Raw genomic sequence first — 16,823 nt, forward strand, 5'->3', positions numbered from 1 at the left:
CACCTGCCTTGGCGTATTCCTGATTCCTTGCAGTTCTTTCTCCTCTCCTTCTTTCCTCCCCTGGGAGAGGCATGTCTGCTTCTGGCATCTGTCCCCTTTTCTGCAAACGCCATGGCAAAGAAGCGATTTAAATTTTTTAGCAATGCCCCTCTCTTCTGTCAATTACGCCCCCCCCCTTTCCATCTCTTCAAGGCCTTCTGCCTCTGCAATTGACCACCTCTTCCTGTGTGCTTTGCAAATGCCATCTTCCCTGCTGCTGCTGCCACTCCTCTCTTTTTGCCATCTTCCACTCAAAAAAGCCTGTCCTTAACTCTCTCTCTCTTTCCTCTTTCCTGCCATTCCTCCCCTGGGCCGCAGCCTCGGTTTCCCCTTCAATTCATGGCTCCTCTTTGATGCCCGCCCCAAGAGGCTCTCGCAAGGAATATAGTGCCGTGTGGCATTTGGAACCTCAGAGCAGATGGTGATTTAGCTCTGGATGTTTCCCCATCGGAGTCCCCTTTCAAATTACTCCGCAATATGCTCTGTACAATGCACCCTCCTGGTTGCTGGTTTCTGCAAGCCCTTGTTGTGTTGCTGACTGTTATGCCTTTGCTCCCCGGCATATCATGGACTGCAGTAGTCCAGCCAAGCTTTCCTTATAGCAGACAGTCAGGCCTCTGTCTCTTGCTCTCTGGGGGAAGGGTCGTAGCTCAGTAACAGAGCGTGTGCTGCGCAAGCAGAAGGCCCCAGGTTTCAACCCAGGCAAGGCTGGGGTTGCACTCTGCCTGAAACCCTGGAGAGCTGTTGCCACTCAGTGTAGGCATTACTGAGTAAGATAAACCCAACAGTCGTGACGCTGTGTATAATGAAGTTTTCTGAGTTCTGTTTCTTCCCTTTCTGCTGCCGCTGCCCCTTTCTCTGCTTCTCAAAACAATTACCTATTTCATATAGCACATGCAGAAAAGCATTGGGGATGGGGAGCACAGAAAGCTGCTGAGTTGTACCAATGGTCTATCTAGCTCAGTAATGCCTACACTGACAGGCAGAGGTTCTCCAGGGTTTCAGGCAGGGAGTCTGCCCCATCCCCACCTGTGGATTGGGCATAAGAAAAAGCCTCCTGGATCAGGGCAGTGGCCCACTTAGTCCAGCATCCTGTGTTCACCTTTGACCTTTTGCATATAAAGAGCTGTGGCCCTTTGCAGGAATAGAGGAGGCAGGAGTCTCAGCCTTACCTGGAGGTGCTTTTGGCAATTTAACCTGAGACCTTCTGCATGCCAAGCAGGCACTTTAACCACTGGGCTATGGCTGGGTTTAGCGTTCTAGCGGAGATGCTTGCTAGCCCCACAATTTAATTAACATGAGTGTGGATCTTCTACCCATTTCCTATAAACATTCTGTAGGTGCAAAGTGCTTCCGCGGAGAGAGCTGTTCACTGCAGGAAGCCAGCTTTAAAATTTTGCACCATTCAAGCCTCCAGATAGTGACTGAGGATACACACAGCCCAATATAGAAACCTTGCTGTGGTTTCTGCAACGTCGCACCTTGTCCAGACAGTGGCTACAGCTGAGTGCATTCTGTGGGTTTGCCATGCAAATGCAGAATCTACTGTTACAAAATCTCATATCCTGCTCTATATGGTGGCAAGTCACATGTCCTAGTGGGAAGCCCGCGTGTAGGACGTGAGAGTAGTTGCTCTCTCCTGCTGTCGATCCTGGTATTCTGGCCTGGTTCACGCATAATGCTAAGCCATGCTTTGCAAACTGTGGTTTAATTGGACCATCTGAACCCAGCACACAAACCACCCTCGGTAGCAAACCAGAGTTTGCTGTTGGTTTGTAAACCTTGTCTGTGAACCCGAAGGGAGCATATAGACATAATGACTTCCCATTTCATGTCAGATACTCATGCAGGTAGCTCAACACATAACATAGCAGCACCGCATGCCAGGCTCCAAGAAGTGTGAACCCAACTTGAAATTAGCACCTGACTAACCAGGGAAGGCAGGGGCGGGGTTGAATTTATTTTCTTTGAAAAATGCTCTCATGATATTCACACTTCCCTTTTTCCTCTTTCTTTCTTTCTTTCTCTCTCACATTCAGGTTTTCCGGAAGCCAGCACTGCGGACACATTCACTGTGCATACCAATACCGAGAACATTATCACTGCCTTGACCCGGAGTGTAACTATCAGGTAAAAACCAAATGAAAATAAATCATGGGGGGGGGATCCTTAAATAGTACGGTGGGGCAAAGTTCAATCCAGGCATTGAAACAGCAAGGGTTTGTTGGGGAGAGGGGAGGAGCTTTGGCTGCGAGCTAAATAGACCAGTGGTCTGACTCAGCAAAGGGTAGCAACAGTTAGATCATCTGCTTGGGAAGGGCCAGAGCTCAGCGGCACAACACATTCAGAAGGTTCAGTCCCTGGCATCTACTGGCGATAAGATCTCAATAGTAGGTGATAGGGAAGGCCTCGTTCTGCTCAAGACCCTGGGGACCAACTGCCTGTCAGAGTAGACTGGCCTTCCCCCAACTTGGTGCCCTGCAGATGATCATTGCCCATGCAGTAGCCAATGTCCTCTGAGTCACAATAGCTGGCTGTAACATCGCCTCCTGCAGGAGTGATTTTCCCATTGGCACAAGGATCGTTTCACAAGTCTTGTATTATTAATACAGCATCTACGTGGTTGTGCGCACGCAATACATTTGAAGCATGTTCGTTCATGCCAAAGAATCCTGGGAACCGTAGTTTGTTGCGGGCACTGGGAACTGCCGCTCTCTGTGGAGTAAAGTACCGTTTGAAGGATTCTTGGGACGAAGTGGGAGCGTGCTTGAAATGTGCTATAGATTCACAGTATGCATGCAGCCTGTGAAGCCACCCCAGATTTGTTTTCTACAAGGAACCTGGCACAGTAGATAGCTGTACCATTGAGATCAAAGCCTACTGTGCCCCAGGAACACTTTGAGATTTGGATGGTGGATCACAGGATTCAGCCAGAGGAACTGAATCCTGGAATTTGTTCATTCAACCATGAGCATCCCTGCAAATCATTTTTGAAGGTCCTGCACATGACAGTACCCTGCCGATGACCAGCTGGTTAGATACAGCCGCTGCCCCGTGGGGGATTAGAAGGATAAATACGTGTCAGAGGCACTCACAAAACCAGTCACTGTGCCCGCACATACAAGTTGGGGTGTCTTCACCATATAACTCCCCCATAGGCCAGCAGAGGGGGGAAACCTTCACCCCTTCAGATGTTGCTGGACTCCAGCTCCCATCAGTCCCAGTCAGCGTGGCCAGGGGTTGGGGTTGGTGATGGGAGCTGTAGTCCAGCAACATCTGGAGGGCTAAAGGTTCTTCACCTCTGGCATCAGCTAATGGTCTGCAGACACACAACCTTTTTTTCCCTAAAGGGCACCTCAATTCCAGTGGCATCATCCTATAAGCAGGCAGCAATCAGCTTCCTGTGATAGCGCAAGACGAGTAGAAACCTTAAGCCAGCAGACACCATTTGAAGCACAGGCTTCCCCTGGCTTCCCCTGGAGGAGCTGCACCGTCAAGCAGGCGGGGGCGGGTGACAAATCAGGCTCAGCCTAGCTGGCCAAGGGATGCCTCAGCAGCTACTGATGCAAAGCAACCATTGAGACGAGCGGCGGTCCTGAGATTGCGGTTTAGTTTCGGGAAGAGATGGCTGGATGCTGGGAGGAAGGGGCAGAAGCCAGGCTGCAATTGCTGGGAGAGGTGCCAGGGCAAGATTGTCAAGCCAGCTTCCCAGTCACATGCTGTGTTTGTTTACTCTGCACTTGAATCTGAGCGAGTGACGCCGCTGTTTCTGTGGTTAGGGCCTCCGCACGTGGTGGGGCAGGAGGTGTGCAAGGGATTCCCAGGAACTGCCCGCAGCGGAATCTTGATTTCTGCCCTGGCACCCGCCAGGCTCGGAGGAACAACTTCAACCACAGCAAGGGAAACTGGCCCAGTCCTGGCCAAGCCCTGGGGGGCCCCGTGGGTTTCTATTGATTGAACCGGGGATGTGGGCAGTGACCATTCTGCACCAAAGAGGAGCCGTCTGTCTGATGAGATGGGCCGTAAGGAAACAAGAGGGCCTTGAAGAAAAGGGGGGGGAGGCTCTTGCAACAGACCTTGGGAGCTGTCCAGGCTTGTGGGTGGAATCGCCTGATCCCACCAGGGAATAAAGCTTTAGGCTGAGTTTTTCCAAATGCAAATTACCCTGCAGGCGAGATATATATTTCTTATAATGAACGACGCTCAGTAATAAGTGGCCGCAAATTAACGGTGATTGGCAATGGAATTCCTGTAATATAACGCCTTGGGGAAATCAGCCCGTGGCTCTTCTTTGGCGTTCCTGTGTAAATCCCAAAATTTAATAAAAGCAACAGAAATAGATCAGGATTTGTTTTTAGTATAGCAGGAAAATGGGTGGGAATTGGGGGAGGGGGAGATATTTTCCTATATGTGTCCAGAGGGTGTTTTTCTTGGCATCTAGACAACCTACTCCATCCAACAGGCTAAACTGGGCTTATAGCCTCCCTACCAGAGCTTGGAATAGGCGTCTCAAGGTGCTGGATACTTGGAAAGGGAAGGATTGTCTGCATATTGAAGTATTGCCAACCAGGTGTCTCTAAGAATGGAAACCTGCTTTCCTAAGCTGTAGGAAGGGATTTTAGCTCAGTGGCAGGGCATCTCCTTGCATGCAGAAGGTTCCTCATTCAATCTGCCTGAAAACCTGGAGAGCTGCTGCCAGTCAGTATGGACCAACAATCTGACTCGGTATAAGACAGCTTCCGATGTCCTGAGCTAGGCCAGTTTCATTCACAACACTTCAGTTGGTGCTTGCATTTTCCATTTCTCCCATTTCAAAATAAAGCCTCCGTTGGCTGGAATGCTGTTTGTTATAAATCCAACCTTCTCTTGTGGTGTTCACACATTGCCACCCTTTTGCCATTACTTATGAACACACTGTTAAAGCTACAAATGGCTTTAGAGTGCACAGTTGCTGAGCCCGTATGAAAGGGATTCTTCCTTCAAGGCCCTCCCCCAACTCATGTTGCCCCACCGCCTCAAGTAGTACTTAGCTTTCACAGTTTAATGTGGGACTGCCTCTTCCACACTTCCCAAACCAAGATGTGAATGGAAAGACAGCTATCCTTCAAACGCTGCATTTCTCCAGATTTTGCTTACAAAAAAAGCTTATATTGGGTTGTACCCAGTCTCAGTCCTGCTCAGAATATACTCATTGGAATTAAAGGATGTAAAACTGACTTCGGACTATTGATTTCTATGGGTTGGGTAAAAAGGTAAAGGAACCCCTGACCGTTAAGTCTAGTCGCAGACGACTCTGGGGTTGCGGTGCTCATCTTGCTTTACTGGCCAAGGGAGCTGGAGTTTGTCCGCAGACAGCTTCGGGGTCATGTGGCCAGCATGACTAAGCCGCTTCTGGCGAACCAGAACAGCGCACGGAAACGCTGTTTACCTTCCCGCTGGAGCGGTACCTATTTATCTACTTGCACTTTGACGTGCTTTTGAACCGCCGACCTTCTGATCGGCAAGCCCTAGGCTCTGTGGTTTAGACCAGTGTTCCCCAACCTTGGGCCTCCAGCTGTTTTTGGACTACAACTCCCATCATCCTTGACCACTGGTCTTGCTAGCGAGGGATGATGGGAGTTGTAGTCCAAAAACAGCTGGAGGCCCAAGGTTGGGGAACACTGGTTTAAACCACAGCACCACCCGCGTCCCACTTAGTTGGGTACAGCCCAATAAATCAATAAACTCTTGTGGAAATTGGGCAACCCAAACTATGGACACTGAAGAAGAAAAAAGAGAAACTGAAATTGACAAAGATCTGCCCCTGCCTCCCTGCTCCCAGCCCTGCCTCACCTCTTCTGCGTCTTCCTCTTGCCCCCCAGAGATTCACAAGCAAGCAAGATGTGATCCGGCATTACAACATGCACAAGAAGCGGGACAATTCCCTCCAGCACGGCTTCATGCGCTTCAGCCCGCTCGACGACTGCAGTGTTTACTATCACGGCTGCCACCTGAATGGGAAAAGCACACACTACCACTGCATGCAGGTAACGATGCTGGGCTTCTGCCTTCAAGTGGCACAGAGAACGAAGGGACCCCCAGGGCTAGTATCTGCATGGATGTTTTAACAGAGCCACCAACCCTCACGCGTGGCATGCATTTCCAGGTTAGAGCTAGGCTGGGAGGGGGGCATGTGGTCCAGAGATTCCTTGGGGGGGGGGCTGTAGCTCAGGGGTAGAGCACCTGTATCATCCAAGGATCAATGCTTAGCCTCCCTTGGTAGGACTGATGAGACCATGGCGAGCCACTGCCAGCCAGTGTAGACAGTACTGAGCTAGATGGACAAATGGTCTGGCTCAGTGGAAGGCCACTTCCTATGATTCCTTGTGCAGAAGTCATCTTCCACCAAGGAGCAAACACGTTGCTATGAGGATTCATAATGGAATTCTTATCTTTAAAGATACTACTAGATCCTCCCATAGCTGCTTCAGGGAAGGCCTCTCAGCTTGCCTTGCCAGTTCATGGGATCAGGAGATCTAGAAGAGATTTCCCCAACCATAGTGCCCCAGATGTCATTGTTTACCCACACATTTGATGTCTGAAAGAGATTGGGTTGTGTCCAATGCTTGTCCTTCTCAGACTAGATACATTGGAATTAATGACTTGACTAACATGTGTCCACTAATTTCAGTGGGTCTACTCTTGAGTAGCACCTTGTTAGCCACGGCCTCCTATCTCTGGCAAGCCACAGTGGCCAAAACGATGTGATTGATTTTAATAGTTTTTGGAATGGTTTTGATTGCTGGTTTTTTAATAATGCTACAGATACGTTTGTCACCCTGGGCTCCTTTCGGAAACAGGGTGGGGTATTAATCAAACAAATAAAGAATATCTGTATGGCCACATGTTGCAGAAGGTGGACCGAGAAACCCCGTTTATAGGCACAGATTTCTGAGAGATCCCTATTTCACCAGGAGGTTGATTTTGGGCAGAAATCTCTCTGTCTAGGCTCACCTATCAGAGTCAACCCAAAGATGAGTAAAAGGAGCATTTTTCTAAAGAGCTTTTTATTCAGATGAGTGCCATAGGCAACAATGGGAAACATTGCTTGATTCCGTCCATCCCTGCTCAAATTTTGACAAGAAGAGTCATAAACAGCTCCGCTGTGTACCCAGGACAGGCACATTTCCTGGGTGTGGGGGAAAGGCCAGAGTTTGGAGTGGAGAGCTGATATTTCCCCCTTACACACATCCGGGCAGGTCCTTTGTAGGAGTGATGGAAGGGTCAAGCTCTGGGGGTCTCTCTCCGGGGTGCTCCTTCCTCAAGCCAGAGAGGCCATCAGAACTGCATTCCTCTGTTGATATACAACCTCTCTGCGCAAGGCCTGCCCTTTAGCAATCACGTTTGTCCCTTTGTAGCCAGCTGCTAAGCCAATCAAATATTAATAACAGCCCAGTGTCAAAAGAAAGAAGGGAAGAAAGGAAGCTGGCTCTCTCACTGCCAGGGAAAAAAGAGGTTTGCGACAATTATGGTGCAGCCTGTCGCTGCGAGGGGGGTTTCCAAAGTCAGCCATTTTGCAACCACACCATCTCCGGAAGCCGTATGTCAAGGGTGGGGAAGCTGTGGCCTCCAGGTGGTGTTGGGCTCCCATCAGCCCCAGCCAGCATGCCCAGTGGTCAGGGAGATGATGGGCGTTTTAGGCCAACAACAATAGGAGCTGGCCTGTTGTTCTTCAGGCTCTCTTGCAGCCATGGAAATCAGGCTGTCAGGAGGGGAGCCATGGTATGGAGAGATCCCTCCATCACCCTAAAAGACTTTAAGCCTACCTGTGCAAGGGGGATTTAGCACTTGGGTGTACTCTCATTTCTACCAAGCACATGGGTTCTCAGGAGGAGCCCATCAACAGCTACCAGCCAGCCACGATGGCTATTCTCTGCCTCCACAATTGGAGGCGGTGTGCTTCTGAATACCAGTTGCTCCACAGGAGGGGAGAGGGCTCTGGTGTTCCAGTCCTGCTTGCAGGTTTCCCGCAGACATCTGGTTCACCACTGTGAGAACATGATTCTGGACTAGATGGGCCATTGGCCTGATCCAGGAGGCCCTTCTTATGGGTTTCTGTGGAAGCTCATGAGGTCCTCTCAGGGAGAAGGATCAGCACTGACCTGGAGGGCCACAGGAGGGTGTTGAGTTTGTTCTGTGCTGTCCTCTTACCCTGCAGAGGGTGGCCTGGCTTTGTCTTCCCCAGCCCAGGATAACACCGAAATGTTTCTGGACTCCCAATTCCCATCATCTGTGACTCCTGCCTGCCTGGTTTGGGCTGATGGGAGTTGGGAGTCCAGCAATTTCTGGGAGGAAACTAAGCTGGCAAAGGCAGGCCTAGCCCATGTGAACAGAGAGCACACTCCTACAATGGGATCCGCTGCCCCGCAGCAGAACCGTTTGTGCAGAATGAGTTCTGTGGGAATGGGTAGAAAGGGTTGCCCGAAGCCAATGCCCATGTTAAGAAGAAAAGGCCTTGGAACAGGACGAGTTCCCAATTCGAGCAAATATCTCTTAAACAGCAGTATTTGCGCCTGGCCCTCTCCTCCCCCCCCCCACCTTTATGTCCATAATTGGCATGGACAAAATTCAGTTAGTTGTTTATACCAATGGACATTTTTCATGCTTTAGCACAAAGAGCCCCATTGCAAATTATTCATGAGGCGTTTTTTGTTTAATTTTGCCTTTTAACACCACGGCCGGGTCTGTCTTCTTTCAAGGTGTCACTGTAGAAAGAAGCCCATGTTCTATCGGGAATCGCTTCGGATCTCTCTCGCTCTCTCTCTCTTTCTCTCTTTCTCTCCCCCCTCCGCCCCCTACTTTTTCCCCCCCTGGGTGTTTTCCAGATGTTTTGTTATTGCCTCTTTGAATCAACCCAAGCTGAACCGAACCAGGAGTATGGGGCTGGTGTGGGGGTGGGAGACAGGAAGGGTGTTTTGATTTGCTTCATTTCTGAGATGGTGCAGGCGTTGGCACATGACACACAGAAGGTGGTGGGGAGGGCGAAAGCGCTCTTGGCGGGCACAGTGGCATTGTCAGATTCCACTGGAATTTTACTCAATATGGCAAATTAGCTCACTTTGCTCAGGAACAGCTGAGGGAGGAGGTAGGGTTTCAGCATTCCATTCCCGACACACACACATCACGCCTGTGAGTTTATAGCAAAGCAGATGACAAAGGGTGTTCGTTCCCTGTGGCCAACTTGATCGGGTAGCCATGTCTCCTGCGCTGGTCATTCACTGGCCATTCTTACCGTGGCTAACCAGACGCCCCAAGGGGAAGGCCACAGGCAGCGCTTGAGTGCAGCAACAACTCTTGTAATTTCCAACAGCTGGGATTTAGAGGCATACTGCCTCCTGCACAACTATCACATGTGCCTGTCTCTGTTACATATTGCTGTTACGTCACCTTGGACTGTGGAAGCAGACCCACTTGCTGGAAGCTGACCAGATTGATCCAGCAGCTGCCAGCCTGACCTTCCAACTCCTCTACCTTAAGTGGGATAGGCCATAATTTTAGGACTGTTTCCTCCTCTTCCCCACTTGTTATTTTGGGAGAGGGACCCTGTAGCTAGAGCACGTCCTTTGCAGGAAGAAGGCCCCAGGTTTCACCCGAGTCATCTCCAGTTAAAAAGATTGCAGGTGATATGGAAGACCTCACTCTGCCTGAGACCCTGGAGAGCTGCTGCCAGTCAGAGTAGGCAATACTGGCCTAGGCTAGTAAATAGCCTGGCACAATATAAGGCAGCTTCCCATGGCCTACTCTCTGTCACCCCCATGCCCTAAGTAAGTGTAGCTGGAGCGAATATCTGCCCCTTTTGCTCTGCTGCCAGGCAGGAAAGTTTCAGAAGTCATGGTATTTCTCCCAGGTGGAGATGCTCCTGTCCTTTATAAACTCTCTGCTCTCTCCCCAGCAACGTCTCTCAGGTGAGCTTATATGTCACTCTTTCTTTCATTTACCCAACCTTCACCCCGCCTCCTGATTGTTCCTTTGCACCAGGTGGGCTGTAACAAAGTCTATACCAGCACTTCCGACGTAATGACCCATGAGAACTTCCACAAGAAGAACACCCAGCTCATCAATGATGGATTCCAGCGGTTTCGGGCCACGGAGGACTGTGGCACAGTGGACTGCCAGTTCTACGGGCAGAAGACCACTCACTTCCATTGCAGGTGGGCTCTCTGCAAAAGGGGGAAAGAGTTCAGGTAACCCCGGGGGCATCACTCTGCTCTAGCCTGGTGCCCTTCAGGGCTACACATTGAGCTACAGTTGCCATCATCCCTGACAGTTGGTCATGCTGACCAACGGTGATGGCAGCTCTTGTTTACAACAAACACAACCAAGAAAATCCTAAAGGACATGCTTGTCCAAAAAAAGACAGGTCTTACAGATCCTGCCCCATTAAAAGAGGCCACTACTACTTGAAACCTTTCAAGTTGAGGGCCAAAAGCTTGGGTAAAGAGGAGAGTTTCCGCCTGGTGCCTAAAATTAGATGAAGAAGGTGCTAGGCGAGCTTCCCTGCAAAAAGCATTCCACAAGTGGGGAGTCACCACTGAAAAGGACCATTCTCATGTTGCCACCTCTCTAGACCTTCCTCAGTGAGGACACGCAGAGAAGAGCCTTAGATGACAGTTGCAGGGTCCAAGTCAGTTCATGTGGAGAGAAGCAGTTGTTGAGGTACTTGGGTCCTGAGCCGCATATGGCTTTATAGGTCAAAACCAACACTTTGAATTGAGCCCAGAGTCTAACAACAACTGAACTGAATTGAGTTGGAGTCCAACAACATCTGGAGGGCCACTGGTTCTTCATTCCTGATGTACACCACTTGAGGATGACCCATGGAGTAATATGAATATTCCTAGCTATTGCAGCTCATTCACAAACAAAAGCTTGTGGGTTGTCTCCAGCTAAGTCCTGCCCAGAGAAGACCCACTGAAATCAGTAGAGCTCAGTTGGTCCTGTCCATTAACTTCAGTGGGTCTACTCTGAGTAGGATTAGCATTGGCTACAACCTAACCTTTTCATTCTCCTGTCCCCAAGTGACAGAAATGTACCCAAGTGACAGAAAAGACGGTGGCGGGGAGGTGGATCCATTTACAAATCAGGAATCTCTCTTATACCAGGGCTTAGTTCAGACCTCCTTGTATTTGAGGACTATTACTTGAACCTGAAGGGTAGCCCCATGGCAGAGCATCTGCTTTGCATGCAGAAAGACCTGGTTCCAATCCCCAGAAGCATCTCCAGGTAGGGCTGGGAATGTCTCCCGTCTGAAACCCTGGCGTTACCTCTCTGTGTTGACAGTACTGATCTCACTGGACCAATGGTCTGGTTCAGTATAAAGCATCTTCCCATGTTCCTGTGAGAGCAATGGTGAGCTTTGCGCCTTAACCCTGGTTGCTATCTGCATAGTTCAGCACAGTGGTTTCCAAAATGAAGCCAAGATCTGGGGTAGCGGGTGGAGATCGAACTGCTCTACGTAGTACTTCTGCTCAGATATAGGAATGCCTGCCTTGTTTTATGCCTGATCCCCCTGTTGCATCTCACAGGCGTCCTGGTTGCACTTTCACCTTCAAGAACAAGTGCGATATCGAGAAGCACAAGAGCTACCACATCAAGGATGACGCCTATGCCAAGGACGGCTTCAAGAAGTTCTACAAGTACGAGGAGTGCAAGTACGAAGGCTGCGTCTACAGCAAGGCCACCAACCACTTCCACTGCATCCGGCCCGGCTGCGGCTTCACCTTCACCTCCACCAGCCAGATGACCTCCCACAAGCGCAAGCACGAGCGCCGCCACATCCGCAGCTCAGGCGTTCTGGGCCTGCCCGCCTCCCTCCTGGGGGCCAAGGACAACGAGCAGGAGGAGTCCAGCAACGACGACCTCATTGACTTCTCCGCCATGAGCTCTAAGAACTCCAGCCTGAGTGCCTCCCCCACCAGTCAGCAGTCTTCCGTCTCCCTGATCGTCCCGGGAGCACCCTCCTCGGCGGCAGAGCTCTCTGCCTCGCAGGCCTCCAGCAAACCCAACAACATGCCGACGGCTTCCAAGATCCCCGGCCTACTCTCCCAAGCCCTCCCGAGTAATATCCCTTTGGCCCTGGCACTCTCCAACGCAGCACTTCCTGGAACGGCGGGCTCTTACTTCCCTATCCTCCCCAGCCGGGTCGCCACCCCGCTGCCCGCCGGCTCCGCCAGCTTGATAGCCGCCAGCGCTTCCGGCACCAACCCAGCGCCGTCTGCCAGCTCCCCTTCCCAGGCCATCTCAGGTTCCAGCGAGGCAGCGGCCACCTCTTCCCCAACTCCGGCAGCATCCATCATGGAGAGGATCTCCGCCAGCAAAGGCCTGATTTCGCCAATGATGGCCAGGCTGGCTGCTGCAGCACTTAAGCCCTCGGTGGCTGTGGAGGCAGGTGAGTTTGTTGGCCCTCCTGGTTGAATGAGGGGGGTTATTTGTCCAGTCGGGATTTGGAAATCTCACACACACATGGGGAAAGAAGGGACTCAGGTTGCTCCATCACACTGGAGAAAGGTGGGAAAGATAACACACCCGCTTCTACAGCTCAGGAGACCTAGCATCTACGCAGCTATTCCCAGGTCCGTGCACTATGGAACAGTTGCAGCAACTGGGGACCACTCTCCCTCCACTAGTTCATGTACCTTCCTCCGATGGGCTGCACGCATGCAGCTAGAGACTATGTCTGCATGGAAGCTGCCTGTGATCATCCCTCTTCAATCCCCTCCTAGTTCTGGAAGCCAGTTGTCCAGGGGAGAGTGGAGAAGCACCTGGTCCTTCACTTGCCTGGCCTGCCTCTTTTCCCCTCTCTGAAGCTTCCCCTGCCTCTGATTCTTGCTTCCTGGCTGGTACAGGTCCCCACAGAGCACTGCCCCCTCTCTCGAGTCAGACTCCAGCCTCCTTCCCCCAATGCACACTCGTCAGCGTTCTACCAGTCCCAGACACTTAAACGCAAATATAGTTTGAGGCTACTTCTTGAGATGTGCTTGTGGAAGGGGGCCCAGAACCTGTTTTGAACCTTGGTTCAAGGGAACAGGGAGGGAGATAACTTTTTGTTCTGTTACCTGTTTTCCAGATCAGCTGCCCAGATAGAAAGCAGGTTTGGTTTTGAAACACACACAGTGACTTTCCCAATCTGCTGCTGTCCCAGCCTCAAAGCCCAGCTGCAGAGTTCCACCTTTTTAGTGGTTCATTAAGGATCTGTGAAGGGGAGAGATACAGCAATAACACAAAGCCTATTTGCCAAATAAATGGGTGGAGACCCAGTCATTCTTTGATGGTTGAATGCCAATCTGAGCTGACTGCACCATCATGGCTGACCTGTTCTAGGTCTTTGGGAGAAGCACATTGTGACTTGTCAGGGAGGTTTTGGAGGCAAACAGGGAGGGTTATATCTTTTCTGGGCAAGACAGTGACTTGCCCAAACTGCCCCAGCTGACTCTTTGGCTCGGCCCCCTTCTATTCCCGCACATCAGCATGAACCCTGGATTGTTGCCAGCTCCTTGTAAGCATCTATTTCAGCCAACAGTTTCCTCTGTCCTCTGCTGCCATCCTTCTCTGGGGTAGTGGGGAGGAGAGGAGATGTTTACCCAGATTAGTTTCCCATTGATCCCTCTTTGGAACGGCAGCTGCCTCGGATGCTTTGACTTCCTGGATCTGAAGGAGCAAGCAGCTCTCCTTCAGCCATCTCAGGACTCCTTGAGAAGAAGCAGCAGCAGCAGCAGCCCGATCACTTCACAGCCAGATTAGGGGCTTTTACTGTGACTAATGGAGCCTTTCGCAGTGCTAGCCAAAGATGCATAGCTGGCCTGTTGCAGCTGTAGCCGGGGAAGCTTGGGTATCACGGGCCTGTTTTTAAGCCTGCTGCAAATGTGCATGAGCCCAAATGGAGGGAATCAGACTTTCCTGGTCATACTGAAAGTTAGATTGCTGTTGCATTCTTCATCAATATGACTTCTTTCCAGAGAGTGGAGAGAGACAGAGACAGGCAGAAATGGGGAAGGCTTTTCCAGCAGGAGATGAGTTTCTATTCACACTCCATCTGTATTTGAAATATGCACTCTGGCTTTGCTTTCGGGTTTCCCATTGGAACACCTGGTGGGCGACTGTGAGGACAAAATGTTGGGCCAGATAGAAAGGTTTGGTGGAGGCCTGCAAAAGGAGGGCCAGTCCTCCCATTGGGCAGGAGGAGGCAGCTGCCTCGGGCAGCACATGCCTGGGAGGCAGGAGTGGGGAGGGAGAGCACAAAGCAAGGCGATGAAAGACATGGCCTGTTCTGCCCCCTTAAGCTGGCCTGCCACTCTCAGGTGTGGTGAAAGACGCTGTTCTGTCATCATTGTTGAAGTCAGATTCAACTTGTCAGCTGGGGAGGCAGGAGATGCCGTTTTGTCCTTCTTGGGCACCAGAAGGCCAGTGCTGTGCAGAAAGTTGTCAGAAACCTTTTTTTTTAATCATTTATTTTTCCTGAAAGAGAGAGGTCATTGCGGGAACTATTTTTCCTCTTTTAAAAAAATAAAATGCCACTTGCTGTCTGTGAAGCAGTTCACCGTCAGCTGTAGTGCCTCCGGGTAGATTAATATTTTAGTCACTTGGGGATTGTGGATGAAAGCCCGGCGGACATCTTCCTGTCAGCAATTTCCCCCCCTGCCATCTTTTAATCCTTTTCTCTGTGTCTACCTCATTCTTTTTTTATTTATTTAATGTGTTTTCGTAACTTTATGGGACGTTAGCCCTTACTTTCTTCTTTTGAGGCAATTTCATTATATATATTTTTTATAAATTAATTTTTCCAACGTAGTTTGGGGCAAGGAGTAGAGACCCAAAGGCCAGGCGGTGGCACTCTCTGGCCGGGACAAGGCAAGATGGCGGAAGAGGTCGCGCAGTTTGAACCAACCTGATTGGCTGTCAGTTTCGATAGACCTGACACCGCAGACGTTCCTTTTGGGCATGCTCAGTGAGGAGGCCGGAGCGCGGTCGCCAAGGCAACGTTGAGATTGGGGAATGGGAAGGGGGCTTGACTAGCAGTCTCAAGCTGCCACATTGCCTCAGCATTAACAGAGTCTTTAATAAACGCTTAAGAGGCAGCCCCGCAAATTAGTTATGACAGTTTGCGCAGAGCATCAGATCTCCCCCTCGCTCCTGCCGCCCTCCTCCTTTAAAGGGCCCGTAGCCTGGACAACTTTGACATAATTTTGCAATAATTATCACTTGGAAGAATTTCCGCGCCGGGGTGGACGTCAGAACCGATCACGTCAACCCGGCAATAAATGCTGACCAGCAGACTCAGGCCATTCCTTTTTTCTCCAACCTTACTGTTGCCGTTGTTGGGGTTTTTTTTAACTTTCTTGTGCATTATTTGATATTGTTTGATCGTTATTGTCAGTTGGCTTCCTTTATTTACTTATTTAAAACTTTATGGGTTTTCCTCCCTGCCTCCCTCCCTCCCTGCCTCCCTCCCTCCTCTCCTTCCCTCTCTAAAACACAGGGAATGGACAACCAACCACTCCTGGACGGTTTAACCCAGCTCAGATTAAGCAAGAGGCTACAGAGAATCCAGGCTCCGTGTCCACCGTGACCCAGGATTCCTTGCAGGAGCACAGCTTGGACCTGAGTGTGAAGGATCATGGGTAAGAGAGGGAGGCTCTGCAGTGACAGATTTGGGTGATGGGGAAGAGGAACATGGCAATGTCCTAAAAGCTTACTGCATTGAGCGTGGGTGGGGAAGAGGGCATCATCGGAAGCTTCTCAGTCTGACTAGAGTGGTTAAGATAAACATAGCCAGGCCTGCTGCTGGGAAGAAGGTCATTGGAGACGGCAGTCTGTGCAACAGTCCCGTTTGTTCAGCTTTTCAGTGGCCCCCAGCCTGGCTCACGTACCCTTAAACTCCACCTCACCCTTTTTAGCTGTGTGAGTTTTGCCTGGGTTGTATTGTGCAGGGCAACCAGCTCCCTCTGCTCCCATGAGCTTTCTTTAAGGCACTGTTTGCCAACCTGGTGCCCTCTCTTGTGCTTTGGACCACAACTCCGATCAGCTGTGCCAACTGGAGGGGCTGATGGGAGTTGTCACCCAAAACACTTGGAAGGTGGCAGGTTGGCCTAGTTGGCATCCAGACGCCCTTCATTCATTTCCTTGGAGTGCTGTTATAACTCAGAACCAGGACGGGGTTGAGCGGTGAAGAGCAGGACAACAACTTGACTATTGGACGTAAGAACTGTCACTCTCCCGCTTACATCTCAGCCAAGTCTTCAGGTGCTGGACTGGTTAGGCCAGTGAGCTTGACCCTGGCTGGCTGGAGAGAGTGGCTCCCACCTCGTCCGTCCTTCTCCAGCAGGTAGAATGTGAGGATGGGGACCCCAGTTTGAAAGGAGAATTAATTGCAGTTGTCGTCATTCCCCCCGCCCTCACCAATGCACATCTTAACTAAACCCTGTTGGTTTGTGTGTTCCAGTAATGAATCAAATGGCCACACAGTCTCGGCAAATTCATCTCTTTTATCCTCGCTTATGAATAAGGTAAGAGCCATCCATCAAGGGCCTTTCATTCCCCCCACCAAGAGAAATTAAAGCCACGGTGGCGAGGTGGGGAGGGAGGGGGAGACGCGTTTGTTTTTTAATGTTTTGCCTCTAATAAGATGAGTTTGTACCATTTAAATTTTGAGACCATTTTTCATCGGGTATAATTTCAGAGCCACTGCTTACGAATTAATTTAATGAACTGGCTGAAGAAATATATCGCAGCCTCTGACATCTTCTTCT

General features: G+C 50.5%; 1 protein-coding gene across 12 annotated transcripts in view; it reads left to right on the plus strand.

The window, feature by feature from the left end:
• Positions 1–16,823, plus strand: part of CASZ1 (castor zinc finger 1) — a 443,166-nt gene that overhangs the window by 405,633 nt on the left and 20,710 nt on the right. For all 12 annotated transcript variants that reach the window (XM_083512761.1, XM_083512760.1, XM_083512759.1 and 9 more), the window contains 6 exons: positions 2,079–2,169; positions 5,901–6,065; positions 10,057–10,229; positions 11,604–12,466; positions 15,554–15,695; positions 16,517–16,580. In XM_083512761.1, the coding sequence (XP_083368887.1) occupies positions 2,079–2,169; positions 5,901–6,065; positions 10,057–10,229; positions 11,604–12,466; positions 15,554–15,695; positions 16,517–16,580 (1,498 nt within the window). The remainder of the gene's footprint in view (positions 1–2,078; positions 2,170–5,900; positions 6,066–10,056; positions 10,230–11,603; positions 12,467–15,553; positions 15,696–16,516; positions 16,581–16,823) is intronic.

This window comes from Podarcis liolepis (genome assembly GCF_965112155.1).
Source record: "Podarcis liolepis genome assembly, chromosome: 7".
In the NCBI taxonomy this organism is placed as follows: Eukaryota; Metazoa; Chordata; class Lepidosauria; order Squamata; family Lacertidae; genus Podarcis; species Podarcis liolepis.